Source organism: Saccostrea cucullata, unplaced genomic scaffold (assembly GCF_032062105.1).
Source record: "Saccostrea cucullata isolate Sc308-1 unplaced genomic scaffold, CSIRO_AGI_Scuc_v1 ctg191, whole genome shotgun sequence".
Lineage (NCBI taxonomy): Eukaryota > Metazoa > Mollusca > Bivalvia > Ostreida > Ostreidae > Saccostrea > Saccostrea cuccullata.
Window position 1 is genome coordinate 237,501 of NW_026935443.1, and position 15,487 is coordinate 252,987.

Here is a 15,487-nt window from a genome sequence, read left to right on the forward strand (position 1 = left end):
CGTTGTCAGTTGAGGCATCTTGGGTTTTCGGAGAATGTCGACCAAAAACAAGATCACAGTGACCTACTTTTAATTATCTCAGATAGTTATTGCCTTAGAATCATCAAACATTGTCAGTTGATGCATCTTGGGTCCTCGGAAAATGTCGACCAAAAAGTAAGTCACGGTGACCTATTTTTGACATTTTATTGCTTTATTTAAGTATCTCTGGTACTTATTGGCGTAGAATCATCAAACTCTGATAGTAGGTGCATCTTTGGTCCTCGGAGAATGTCAACCATAAGGTCACAGTGACCTACTTTAATATTTGAGGTACTTATTGGCTTAGAACCATCAATCTTTGTCAATTAATGCATCTTGAGTCCTCAGAAAGTTTCAAATCAAAAAGTAGGTCACCATGTTCTACTTATGATATTTTATAGCTATACTGAAATATCTTCAGTACTAACTGGCAAAGAATCATCAAACTTTGTCAGTTCATGCATCTTAGGATACTTAGAGTAAGAGGCTTCAAATAGAAGTGATAGATTGTACAATTTATCAGAAGAGCAATTCAAGGCCCTTGGGCCTCTTGTATTTATCATGATCTCTGTGTATATTTTTAGAGCTGCCCCAGAGTCCCAGTAGTGAGGTGTTTTCTGGGGGTGAGGACATGTCCAGTCCGAACCAGAACTCGACGGACGAGGAGAAACTCCTGAGTTCACTGGGTCGAGGTCACAGGATGGAGTTACCGGGGGCAACAGACGCGGAACAAAGTCCAGCGACATTTTCCCTGGACAACAGGTAGAGGTCTCTTTGTGAATTAAAAAATAGAATATGAACACATTTACATGACAAAAGTTTCGTAAAGCCAAATGAAACATTTTCCATCAGTGTTTAGAGCTTCTTTCAAATTACATATTAAATTGACATAAATTTTCTTTGCTAGGCCCTACCTGGAGGCAGTGTTTACTGCCTTGGAATGTACTGAGAATGATTACGAAGCTCTGTTTGCCCTGTGTCTTCTCTATGCCATGGGACACAATGAAGGTGGGTCGTAGAAGTATTGCTTTGATATTGAATTTAACTCGGAAAATTGTTAAAGCTTAACATGCTTCATAGACCTTATAGTTGCATTTGGACTTGCTTTGTTTGATTATACTGTAATATGCATATAAATTGCTTTGTAAGATGTTTACTTTCACAAGGGAGTAAGAAAATCATGCAACATTTGTCTTTTTTTAATGCTTCACAGAAGGTATAAAATGTTGTACTTGTGATCATTTATTGAAAGTTGTGATTGGATAGAAAATTTTATGTAACCATTAAGACTTTTCCAAATGTGGATCAAGTACAGTGTAATTCAAATTAAGAGATATCACCAATGATAAATCCTTTCCCACATTGTAATTTTTTTTCCATTCAGGGATTTATGTTCCTTCATGTGCATGTGAACAGCTGGAAAAGTCTTATTCATGTTGTGTGTATTTAGGCCTATTCTAGGGTAAAAGTGACTCTTTCTTTCTCACAAAGTTTTCTTATACATTTGTACATGTATGTGTGTTTTGAAAATTATGGCAGTTATTTGCATGAGGTGCTGACTGCTCTATTTACAAATAATCTTTGCAGCAGCTTTAAGAATACACTATCATACATAATCTGCATTTATGTGGTCCCTATTTTTTTTTAATCTTGTATTTTATAAAAAAAAAAGTGAACAGTTTTGTATATATGTCTGGGTATTTTTCTTAGAAATTTATACTCAGACTAATCCACGTACCATCATTTGATGTGATTTTTTTTTCTTTTTTTATATCCATACATTTACTAAATTTTGAATACGTTTAACATTTATATTTATAATTTGTAGGTATTCACCAGGAATTGATGGATTCTGTTTTATTGCCCACAGAGAGGAGTGAAGTATGTACTCAGTTTCTTCTTACTATATAGAAGATGTAGATGTTAGCTGATTTCCTGCTGTCTTTAACATTATGTTCTATGTAGGTTGTAACACAAGATTTGATTGGATAACAACCTGGGTGTAAATTTCTGTGTACACAGCTGGGGTTAATGATTTAACATCACAATGAATTCTGTAGATTCCTAAATAAAGCACCAAACGCGAAATAAATTTACTCGCCTTTATTTTTATGGTATTGAAATCTATGTAAAATCTTTGGATCCAACGTCCATTTGCAAATTATTATTCTTGCGATTTGCTGTTGCAAAGCCCATTCACGGTAATAAGTACTCGCAGAAAATAAGGAATCTACAGTTGCAAAAAACTAGATAACATAATGCATTGTAGCTGGTTGTTTTAATTTTTAAAATAAATTATTGACATGAAGAAAACAAAAGTTAGCTTACAGATGTGTGCTAGGCAGTGTAATCTTCATACTGACATTGCACTGGGATCATCTTAATATGTCTTATTAACTGTAAAGGGAATAATTTTAAACTGAATAAGTTAAAACCTTAATTATTTTTCCAGACAAAAGACCACTATAACGTGGCCCTGGTGGAGCGCCTCATCAGGATCATCACGCTTGCTTGTCAGCATGGTAGGTCACTGTACAGTCTTGTTAGAAGTTAAATATAAGAACTCAGAATGCAACCCTGAAGTCATGGAAATATGTTTTCTTTGAATTTTTCTTTGAGGTATAAGGTATAGAAGCGTGTTGTTTTGAGAATATTTGGGTAGTTTACCCAAAATAAGGAAAAGCAGTTTTTCTTTTCAAATTATACAATTTCAAAATGTGAAATTTTGCTCAATACATAAATTTAGTATTTTTAAGGAACAAAACTGTACTCTTAAAATGATTGTTACTTTTGATATCGTACTATGGATTGATCTTTACAGTTATACTAAAAGTGGAAGTACACTTTAATTCTCTGTAAAGATAAAATGTTTTTTTATCAGCATCATAGATACATGTTACATACTATAATTGCTTGGATAAATTTTATCTTTATTATTCATGAAAGTTAGAATGATGATAGAATTCAGATTCATTGAAAATTTTCAAGAGTTGAACACAATCCAACTTGATCAGGTACATTGTATGACATCTTTCTGTGTTTTGTGTTGTAGGAAGTAAAGTCCGTTTGGCCACCCTGGAATTGACAATCCGTTTACTGAAGTTGTTAGTGTACAAACAGGACCAATCATTTCTACAGGACCGACACCTGGCCTGTATAGAAAACGCCAGAGAATGTAGCACCCAGCTGCTCAGAAACTTCTATAAGGTAAACAGATTAAAACAATGAAACTCTTGAGCATTTGATAAAATCCAATATGAGTTATTCCACTTTGTATTAGAGAAGGAATACTAGTATTAGAGCAGTAATGATTGAATCATTTTCCAAACAATATTTCTGTAAATAATAATAGACAAATAGACTCAGCAGCTCACATCACTGTTTTGCAGTAATTATTCAGGAAGGATAACTCCCTTCCATCTGAAAGGTTGCATGTCTGGTTAGGAAGAGTTATCTTTCTTTGACTATCTTTCTTATATTTTTCAGAGTGAGGAGATTTTCTTGGATATGTTTGAGGATGAATATACACAAATGATAGTAAGTAATTTTTAAACTACTTATTTTACTCAGTGTAAGATTGATTAAGATAATAATAATTATGACAATTTTGTTTCTGCAAAAGAGGCTGAGGTATTATAAGTGTGAATAACATGATAACAAAATACTGATTACAATAAATGTACAAAAAACATCTTTAGTTAATTTATTTCTTGATGTATGTCTTTAAAAAAAACTAACAGGCAGTGAAATTGATTGCACTTGGAAATTTATTTTAAAATCCTTTAATTTAATTGCATTAATAGCTTCCTCACAAAATGATTAAGTTCAGTCCAGTGTTCTGCATGATTACCAAGTGCCATTTAAATTTCAGTATTTTTTATTTGCTCGTTTTACTTTTACTTTTCTATTTCTAAGAAAATATAAACCATATTTACTTAAGGTTTAGGAAAGATTATGTAAATTCTAAATGTGATAAAGGGAAATGTTATTTACTGGATATTTCTATGAAAGTATATGTTGATTCATTGTAGATCATTTAGATTAAAAAAAAAACATGCACAACAAATTCAGACATTGGCCTAAAGTAAAGGAAACCCGTGTATTTACTTTTCTGAGAAAAATCATGTACTAAACACAATTCAGATGGTTCAGATAAATTTAGGTAAAGCTCCTTTTACGGTACTGGAAAAAAACTCTCAATGAAGATAAAATCTTAAAGGTGACTTCAAAGCATTTAGAATAAGACAAATAAATCAACATGTACACTTGACAGCCTGTCATATTCCATCAGATTACAAAGAATATTTTTAATTTACTTAATGAACCATGTTTTTGATTTAGAATAAAAAAATTATCGGTATATCTTTTTTTTAGGGAGTTAATGTAATTCTTTTTTCTTCCAAGGATTCATTAACCTTCTTACAATAAGTGTGTATTTTTACTGTTGGAAGTACTACTGCCAAGTAACTTTTAATAATTAAGAAATAAGGTATCATTTTTAAACATATTTTGGGTTATAAATACGGGTTGGTCACGAGGTTAAATTCCTTAAAGCCCGAAGGGCTTTATGAACTCGTATTTATAGCCCGATAGATGTTTTAAGATGATACCTTATTACTTATATTTACATTTGTGACTTATTCATACTTTATATTTGCCTGATTGTGACTTTAAACGTGTAAAACGCATTATTTTTTTAAACCCAACGGCATGTATGTAATCCACTGAGCGCGTCAACCCTTTATGACATCACTGAGAAATAGGTCAAACGTTTATCCATATGCACATCTATGACCTCTTGACCCCGTACCGGTACTTAAACAGTTATAGATACACATTGCTTTCAGTAGTGTTATGTAAAGGAAAACATTTGCAAATGTAAATATTACTCTTTAATCAAAACTGTCACATCCATATCTATTTAATAACAAGTTAAGATGAGGACCAATAAGGTAGAGAGATTGGCTTTGTATTACTGTAGAACACATTTGAGACTTTTTATAATTACATGCACTTATGAGCTATCTGTGCCCTCAACCAAAATTTGAGAAAAATTCAAAAATCATTGTCTTTAGACATCATTATGTATATTTATTGTAGAATCGTCCTCTTAATGTTGAGTATTTGACAATGGATGCCTCCATCCTGCTACCCCCTACAGGGACACCTTTAACAGGCATTGACTTTAACAAAAGATTGCCATGCGGAGAAGTGGAACGCTCCAGAAGGGTATGTCAGTTTGTAATGTGTTTATCTGTTCAGATTTTGTCCATGGTTCTTTGATGCTTCACTAACAAATTCTTCTCTGAAATGTTTTGTTAAATGTCAGTTTTTAGCTCGCAAAGAAAAGCTGGGCTTAAGATATGCCTAAGGGAGTAGATTCATTCCAGATTAATAATAAAACCAACCCTTACCAAAGTTACGTGAATGATGCATTGAGTAATGGACTTGCTTCAGATGCCTCATAGGTATATTTTCTGTATGACAGACAAGTTAAGCAGTTGCAAGAGGTCCATTCCCATTTTTCCCGGAGCTTAATGAGGGGCTGACAAATCCCACTATCTGGAGGCTTGTGAATTTAAGAGGTGGGCAAGTGAAATTTTATTAACCACTTGCCCGTGGTCAAGTGACTTAACAAAAATAAATAATATGTAAGTCATTGATTTAAACCTGTTCACAGGGCCTTGCATGGACTACCCAGTATTTGTCTTTCTATTTTTTGAAAAATTTATAAATCCACTATTAGTTATGGTAGGGCAAGCAAAAATTTAGGTAGGGCAAATGAATTTTGACCATGTACCTGCCCTTGGACAAGTGCCTTAAAAATCTCTTTGTCAGCCCCTGGCTATAATGCTCAAACTTGAATGAAGGCTTCATCTTAGTCTTCAGCAATGCCAAAAAATAGCTTTGGTTGATCCAATTTTTCTACAGTCCCACATCTGTGTCTCAAATTTTAACTTTGAGATTTCGGACGATTCAAGATTACAAGGTTAAAAGTCATACAGGAAATGTAGTTAGGCAAAAAAAAAATTATTCGTTAGTTTTTCAAACCAAAAATTTTCTAAATTGAATATGACAGACATTTTTTATTGCATTACCTCCCTTTTCCCTGTAAAGGGAGAAACTTCAATATTTTACACTCGTATTTTTTGGATATCAATAAACTTTAAAATAATGTTATTCAAAAATTAATACAGTGTAATTAAAAGTTTATGGATCAGATGTTGCAAAAGAAATACATTTTAATGTAATTTAAAAAGCCTGGTTTTTAGAAACACGATATAAAAGAGGAATTTCTTTTTCAACAAAAATAAAAAAAAGTTTTTTTTCCCAAAGCAATATGTGAATAAGATTAATTAATGGACGTAATTTTAGGAACTGATAAGGTTTGGTGCATGAGAAACTAAAGATATTTTGGGTGGCCCAAGGATCATTTTGATTCATTCTGTGTATTTGACATTTCATTATATAAAATTAAGTTTTTAACTTATTCCTGGTAAGTGGCCTATTAAAGCTTTTTAGCAGATCTCTTCCTAAATAATCATGACTTGCATAAATGATGCATCCGATGCAACACATGAGGTTGTTGAAGGTGACATATATTTTTAATTGTTTAATAAAAGGCTTATCGTTAACTTACATCATACTTATAACTAATGGATCTTATGAAACATTTATCTTATTTGTGACTTTAATTTGCCTTACTTATAAATAAGTAACATTTCTTGTTCATGAGTCATTCCAAGTAAATTCCTTTTTATCTCCAAGTGAAGTACCATATAAACTCCCCTATAAGTCGGATTTTTTGGAGTTAATTTTTGGTCCAAAACTCTATGTCTGACTTATGGGTGAGTTATAAAAAGACTGGTATTTTAGATGGTTAATCCCTCTGATATAAGTTTCAGAAATACAATCGACTTGTAGGTAAATATATACGGTAAAATACTTGATGATTGTCGACAGTATGAAATCTTATTTAACCTTATTTAAATTTAGACATGCAACTATTTCCAAAAAAAATGCATTTGTTATATTGCAGTTTTATGCTACTGCAGATGCATGTTGATTATTTTGAAGGTTGTAAATGTGGAATGATTTGTTATTTTGATAATTAAATGCAAAAACAAGGTGTCGATATGTCATTTAGTACATATGATGTTCATATGTCATTCAGTGCTTTCAAGTCTTTCTTGGAACTTTTTAATTTTTTTTTTAATTTAGCTGTCAACATTTTTTGGTCAAATTGTGTTAATTGCAGATCTAGATTAATTTTAATACAGTTTTGTTGTGCATTTGATGATATTTGCAGGATATGCATTATAAATGAGTGTTATGTATATTTCTGAAAGTGGTAAAAAAAAAACGTTGTATATTGTGGAAATTTAAAGGTTGTAACTAAAAATTTAAGGAAATGGGGAATATTTTGGTACTTTATCTGCATATTTGAAACATTTCTCATCAGATTTTCTGAAAATTGCAGACATTTATGTAAGAAAAAAAAATTGAAGAAATAAATTTGTTTTTAAAAGACGTTCCATTTTTATAACTAACTGTAACAGAGAGATAAATCATATTTTCACCACAGCTTATCAATTTAAGTAGTTGTCATTCAAGTTTTAAATTGTTTCCCTTTCATCATTTTACAATTTTGGCAAGCATTTAAGTATCTGTTTATAAGTTGTTGTTGTTTTTTTTTTATCATTGATTTCCTGGAAGTTTATAAAATGAATGTCTTGCATAAATATATTTGTTGATAGAAATATTCTTGGGAATAAAAGTGCTTTAGCATAAACCATTAACTGCAGCCTATGTAACTCCTATTACTGTTAGTCCTGTTTCAGGTTTCAGTGTGGATCTGTTGTTAGTAATTATAGTTCTTTCTCATGTTGCAATGGGGATCTCAAGTTTCTGAAGTGATTCTCTTAAAAAAATTATGTTCTGTATCTCAAGACAGTGAGAAGATATATATATATATTTACCTTAAAAAATTATGATGAAATCTAATAGATTTGAAGGGGAAAATTAAAAAAAATAGTACAATATATAGTCAGTCCAGCAAAACAACGATTTTTCCAAATAAAGAGATATGTGTGTCTGTATGGTGAAATTCACTTTTCAAAGAAATATGACTTTTATAGTGCGTATGTTGAGAAAAATTGCATATCTTGTTTCTCTGTTTAATGCATATTTAGTTTGTTTCTGAAAAACTATAATCCTTTATCACTGGAAAAAAGGAAAGTAAAATTCCGTGAATGAACAAAATTTTTTATATATTGATTTTTTTTTTAATCCCTGCAAGCAAAAATTAAGATAGAAGGATTTGTGCTTTTTATATACCGGTACATGGATTTTGCAAAGTTGATTTGATCTGCCGAGTCAATATGGATAAATCCCCCCCCCCCACCATGTATTTAAACCTTTTTTAAAAGCAGTACTTGTGGTATTACACTTTTTTAAAAAAAAAATAACATTATATTGTCAAACCCTATATGTCATTTCTTGGAATGATGTATAACCATTATTTACTTAGTTGTTAGGAAGTCGCATTACAATGGCCGCATGAAAAGAATTTAAAATCTTTTGTGTTTTATTTTGAATCATTTTTTCTTGTGTAAAGAAAACTAGAAAAGGATATTTTGCAAAAAGAATTAGGTCTTGGAAGTATTAATTTCAGCAGACTTAATTAAGCAAATATCTTCTGTGGCTGTTATCAGCTAGATTTTGTCGATTCGGTACCAGAGTTCCTTGTTACTTAATGCTGAGCTACTTTCTGTTTCTCCTCCCCAGTTCTTGGAATTTAAATGGATCAATCTTAGGTCACTAGGTCAGTTCCCTTGTAAGTAAAGTTCAAATAATCTCTACTGCTTGATATCTTGCATTTTTAGAAATCAATTTTTAAAAATGCAGAGTTTGCAAATATGCAGCAGAGTTCAAGAAGATTTATTAAATGTGAAGGAATGCATAGACTTAATGCTCCATTTTTGGATCCTTCTGCAATTCCTCTAGCAATCTGGAAATCCTAAAAATTTTATATGCAATATCAAGATCTAAATATACATGATAATATTAGGTATATAAGACATTAGAACAAAAGCAATGCCTTGGTGTCATGACTCAATATTAAAGCTACGTATGATACATTATTGTCAGCGTCTAGAATTTGACAGCTACCCAGAGTGGCTTTTATACAGGTCTAGTAATCAATATTAGAAAAAAGGAGGTGCTGTTATTGATCAACAATCATGTTCTTCTTTCTTTCCAGAAATTCAAATATTTGTTTGGTATCAGTTTTTAGCTTCAAGGCTAATTACAGATCACATTTTGTGCCAATATGAGTTTCCGTCTGTAAAAAACATTTTTGACTTCTTCTAAGGACACACAATTTTAACCAATCTTGGTACAAAACATCATTGGGTGATGGGGAGTTTAAATTATTAAAATGAAGGGCCAAGTCCCCTCACAAGGGGAGATAATCAAGAAAAGGCAAAAATAGGGTGGGGTCATTAAAAAATTTTCTTCTCAAGAACCACTGGGCCAGAAAAGCTGAAACTTATGTGGAAGCATCCTGAGGTAGTGTAGATTCTAAATTGTTCAAATCATGACCCCCGGGGGTAGGGTGGGGCCACAATGGGGAATCAAAAGTTTTACACAGAAATATATAGGAAAAATCCTTAAGAATCTTCTGCTTAAGAACCACTGGGCCAGAAAAGCTGAAAAATATGTGGAAGCATCATGGGATAGTGTACATTCAAAATTGTTAAAATCAGGACACAATAGGAAGTTTTACATAGAAATATATAAATACTTTAAAAATATTCTTCTCAAGAACCACTGGGCCAGAACAGCTGGAAGCTTCCTTGGGTAGTGTAACTAAATTATTCAAATTATGATGCCACAATTGGAAATCAAATTTTATATTTCATAATATAAAATAAATTTTATAATCATATTACAACAAAAGAGCCAAATTTAACATTACAATTATAGCATTTTCTTCTTTATATAACACAACTGATTTTATTGAGTGACTCAAAAGTTTGTACTTTGTATTCATAGTAACATAAGAAAAAAAAAATCTGTCCTTGTAATGTATTGGGTTTTATAACGTAATGAATACTGAATTCAAAAACTTACTTGCTCAACTCAACTTTGGACCATATAATATTTTCTAAAGAAATATGAATTGGAGTCTTATTCATTAATAAAATAAAAGATAAGAGTCTATGCTATAAATAATATTCATCGACACATCCAGTTTTTGAGTATCTGTGACGTATAAAACAAAATGAAAACGTAGTATTTAACCCTCATATGTTGACCTTTTTGCACTTAAAATTAAGCATTTACCAAAAATAGGACTAGAGGAGCACTAAAAAAATTTGGATGTTGTCATGTGTAAACACTTGCTTTAATAAGTCTACATGCAAAAAATAATTTAAATCCATGACATGCGATGTGCCATCCATTGTCTGGTTTTTCGGTGAACAGCCTCTTAAATTTTTAAATATTGAACATAAAAAAAATTGTAAACTTCACTGCTGCTGAAAAAGACCGTTACTAATCCAAGTGATAATATGGTGTGCTTTGACACTATGTATGCAGTCTTTTTGGTTACTCTGAAAAATGGAGAGAAATTCAGTGCTCGATGCAGAGAGCCTTGTGGGCACTGGTACTAACCCTAAGTATAAAAGATGTAGACGTGAAGAATTTTATTAAAAAGTCTGGTACAGGAAAAATATTAAAAATATTAAACTTATTAGTCAAATGTCGAAAAAAAGTCCAGCAAACTCTCTAATTTAAAGAGCTTAATTGTAAAGACGGTTTCTCTTGCAGAGACAGATTATAATTTGGTTGAAAACAGGATTATCTAATGAATAAACAATAAAATTCCTGAAAATGGTGGTTAATATTTTTCAGCAATCGGTATCTATTTTTAGACATCAAGAACCACTGGGCCAGAAAAGCTGAAACTGATGTGGAATCATCCTGGGGTAGTGTAGACTCTAAATTGTTCAAATTATGACCCCTGGGGGTAGGGCAGGGCCACAATTGGAAATCAAATTTTACATAGAAATATAAAGGAAAAATTTTTAAAATCTTCTTCTCAAGAACCACTGGGACAGGAAAGCTGAAAGTTATGTAGAAGCATTCTGGGGTAGTGTAGATTCTAAATTGTTCAAATCATGACCCCCGAGGGTAGGGCGGGGCCACAATGGGAAATCAAAGTTTTACATAGAAATATATAAGAAAAATCTTTAAAAATATTCTTCTCAAGAACCACTGGGCCAGAAAAGCTGAAACTTATGTGGAAGCTTCCTTGGGTAGTGTAGACTCTAAATTATTCAAATTATGACCCCTGGGGGTAGGGCAGGGCCACAATTGGAAATCAAATTTTACATAGAAATATAAAGGAAAAATTTTTAAAATCTTCTCAAGAACCACTGGGACAGGAAAGCTGAAACTTATATAGAAGCTTCTAAATTGTTCAAATCATGACCCCCAAAGCATGGGAAATCAAAGTTTTACATAGAAATATATAAGAAAAATCATAAAAAATCTTCTCAAGAACCACTGGGCCAGAATAGCTGAAACTTATGTGGAGGCATCCTGGGTTAGTGTAGGTTTTAAATTATTTCAAATCATGACCATGGGGTTTGGGGGGGGCACAATAAGGTCTCAAAGTTTTTCATAGAAATATATAGAAAAAATCTTTAAAAATCTTCTCCTAAGACCCACTGGGCCAGAAAAGCGGAAACTTTTGTGGAAGCTTCCTGGGATAGTGTAGATTTCAAATTGTTCAAATCATGACCCCTGGGGGTAAGGTGGGATCACAATATGTATTACAAGGGGAAATCTAGGAAAGAACACACAAATAATGTCATGGGCCTCTTGTCAATAATTACAGCAGTGCCAATATGAGTTTTAAAAAAAATCTTGGTTAATATTGTAAGGACACACAAAATCAAACAACAGCTTTTTATTTGCTAACTTTGGCTAAAGGCAGAGCAATCAAACATGCTTTCAGTTGTGATTTAGATGGATGTCACATCTGAGAATAATTGTTTTCACAAATACACTCACAGCTGGACAACATCTGATGAATTGTAGTATACTTTGAACACAAGTTTTTTGGAAAATTAAGTATTTAAGTGTACTTTTGATGGCTCATCTCCTCTTATGTCAATATTTTGTTATACAGTTGACAGTCCATATCCTAAAACACCAGTATCTCCAATACTATGGATATGTCAAAGTGATTTGAAAATTCCAACCACCTTTTCTTGAAGAATTTTACCCTTGATATCTCAGAGTTTATTCTCAGCCCCATCAAGTTTAAGATCTTGAGGTTTGACTGTATTTACCACTACAGTTTCTTAGAAAAGCTGACAAACATGAGCTGACTATGTATTAATACGATGAAAAAAGCGTGACCCTGATTATCTATTTTAAATATTTAGGACATCTTTTGGTCACATGCCTTTGATACTTTAGTTTTTCCTTGAAAAGGATGTTTTATATTCAAACATGTATCAAAAATACATTGTAAGATATCGGTAATTTATATTGTAAAAAGACGGATTAAAAAAAAAAATTATCCATTCACAACTTTTTAACTCACCTGATCTGAAAGCTCCAGTGAGCTTTTCTGATCATCTGGGTGTCTGGCATCTGTCTGTCTGTCTGTCTGTCTATCTAGCTGTCTGTCTGATTAAACTTTTCACATTTTCAACTTCTCAAGAACTACTAGGCCAATTTTAACCAAAATTTTAACCTTAGTGTTCTTTGGTGAAGGAGATTTTTAATTGTTAAAATAAAGGGTTGTAGCAGCCCTTTTCCAAGGGGAGATTATAAAAAAAAAAAATGCACAAAAGGGGGGGGGGGGGTTAGTGTCAATATATAAAAAAAAATTTAAGAACCACTGGGCCAGAAAAGATGCAACTTGTATGGAAACATCCAAGGGTAATGTAGATTTTATATTGTTGAAATCAATTGGCCCCAGGGGGGTAGGAATGGCCACAAGGAGTAAAAAAATCTGATTAAAAAACAACAGAGCCAAAGTTGCTCAAGTGAGCATTGTGGCCCATAGGCCTCTTCCTTTGTCAAATGTTTCTTGAAGATGTTAATACCAGATCTCAGAAGATATTTTGTTTATAGATATTGTTTTGCCTGCATATCAAAGCAAAAGAATAGCTTGGTATACTCTGCATATCAAAGCAAAAGAATAGCTTGGTATACTGTAAATGTACTTTTCCCACTGAGTCATAATTCCACAGAATCACAATTTCTGTTCAGTCAAGAATTAAAATTTACACGGGTTGTAAGCTGCCTTTGTATTTTTGTACTTTTATTATGCTGTGACAAATTTCAGCAGAAAATTTGTGTCAATGTGACCTGCATGTTCGTAGCAAAAAGTAATTGTACACAGAAAAAAGCATGTCCTTCTAATTGTTTTATTATTTTTGAGAAAAGGTTAGGATGTCAGGAAATTGAAGAAATCCCCCTTATATTTCTATAGGTATTGTTCCTTTTCATAAATTCAACATGTTCCAAATATAGCTTATACTGCAGAGGGAAGCCAGAGATTTATAAGTAGCAAAACAATAAATCACCACTCTGTCTAAGGTAGTTATTATTTTTGACAGCTTCAGATACAGTTATGTATTAACAAATACCTGTGTGACTTGTTTTCTTGGAAAAAAAAAGACCACTGAAATGAATTATTTATAGAGCAAAGTATTTCTAGATTTAAATTTTAAGTGTGAGGCAGCTTATTAAAGGAAACTACTTAAACAGACTTCCCTCTGATTTTATTCTAGGCGACCAGCTAAATTTAGATATCTAACCACAATTACTAATTTTCACGAACTTCATGTTTTGAGTAGAGCATTTTAAACATAGTTTTAAAGAAGATATTGCAATCGATTTCTCTTGAGAGAAATATGTCAAGTGCCAATTTTTGAAAATTGATTATAGACGAATTAATTCATTGCAAAAGTTTGGCTTTCCAGAAAATCTGAAATGTCATCATTTTGTGTATTCAATTTTGTGCAATACAGTAAACAAGTAAACTTTTTGAAAAAAAAATAAATAAAGCATGCCTTTTTAACTTTGGTAGGAATAGTGAAGCATTGCCATTTTAGATGAAGTGTATCACAAACACTGTAAAGCTGAAAATGGCTTATCAGTTAAAGAAAAAACATATTTTAAGAGATATACCCTAAGCCTTTGGTAAAGTGGGGTTTTTTTTGTTTGATAGTTAAGGCATGGTGGAAGGTTCACTTAAATAGTGATACAGAGGAATTTTCTTTTTAACAAGAATAATGTCTGCACCATCCAAAATCCCCTATATTATGCCTACACAGCTTGTGCTGATGTTTAAGGTGACCTTGACTTAACATAATCATCCTGAACAGTGTTTTTAGCTATAGCCTAGACATGATTTAGCTATTTCATAGCTTGTTAATTAACCTTGACCTGAAATGCATGGATTTCAGTCAAATTTTTGCCAAATGTTTAAAAAGGTCAAGGGTAAGTCTTGTTCACAAACTCTATTTAAATTTTGTATTGCATGTGGCCTTGACCTTTAATGTACATGTGTAAGCTTGGGGATGCACCTTTAGTCATTGAACAGTTTGTAGTTAAAAATACTTTTAAGTTTGAACCATTCTGATATTCTGTTCAATAGGTGTTCAAATGTTGTGACAGATGAATAGACAGAAATTTTATAAAATGTCTTCAACAGGAGATCAATTAAGGAATGAATTAAATAGCAACACAAGTTATACTGAATAACCTGGGTTGGGGCAGAGTAATGTAACCTTCAACACAGCACCAGTCAGGTCAAATTTTACACTGCAGGGAATGCAGTAAAAAAGACTGCATGGATTTTATTCAATTTTCCATCACAATGTTTTACAGGTTTTTTGGCATCTTTTTCAACAAGATTTGTATAAAGTTCCCACTTTCTGATATGATCAAAATTTTAAAAAATCTTTCCAAAAGAATGTATACATACTACTGGGTTTGAAAGATCAAATTGTAATATTCATAATACTTTGATACTTTAATGTTTAATTATTTTTGTTTTTTACATTGTTTTGTATAAAGAATTTAGAAGGGTCTTATATTAAAGCAGTTTTTCTTCATAGAATCTAAAAAACTTTGCTAGGTTTTACGTTCAATCAAAGTTTTTGGGTATTTCAGTCGTGTCGTAGGTTCTTTTGATAAATAGAGCCCCTGATCAGTCAGTCATCAGTGCAGGAAAGTTATAGAGCAATTAGAGGTTTAAAGTTTATCCTGATTTCCTGGAATGGATCAAGTCTCCATTCTTCCTTTATCTGAAATTTTTTCTATTTTACTATTATTCTTGGATGAATGTATAGATTTCTTTCAAAGATAACTTCTATAAAGTTTTAAAAAAAAAAATGATATATTGCAATTTTATAAAAGTTAATTGGTTTTTTTT

General features: G+C 32.0%; 2 protein-coding genes across 3 annotated transcripts in view; one reads left to right on the top strand and one right to left on the bottom strand.

The window, feature by feature from the left end:
- The window catches only part of LOC134242872 (serine/threonine-protein kinase SBK1-like), a 444,928-nt gene that overhangs the window by 225,237 nt on the left and 204,204 nt on the right, over positions 1-15,487 (bottom strand). The gene's annotated exons all lie outside the window — the stretch shown is intronic.
- Positions 1-15,487, top strand: part of LOC134242863 (protein CLEC16A-like) — an 81,304-nt gene that overhangs the window by 13,993 nt on the left and 51,824 nt on the right. For both annotated transcript variants that reach the window (XM_062725020.1, XM_062725021.1), the window contains exons 12-18: positions 606-783; positions 929-1,029; positions 1,850-1,902; positions 2,474-2,543; positions 3,074-3,228; positions 3,508-3,558; positions 5,122-5,250. In XM_062725020.1, coding sequence (XP_062581004.1) covers positions 606-783; positions 929-1,029; positions 1,850-1,902; positions 2,474-2,543; positions 3,074-3,228; positions 3,508-3,558; positions 5,122-5,250 — 737 coding nt within the window. The remainder of the gene's footprint in view (positions 1-605; positions 784-928; positions 1,030-1,849; positions 1,903-2,473; positions 2,544-3,073; positions 3,229-3,507; positions 3,559-5,121; positions 5,251-15,487) is intronic.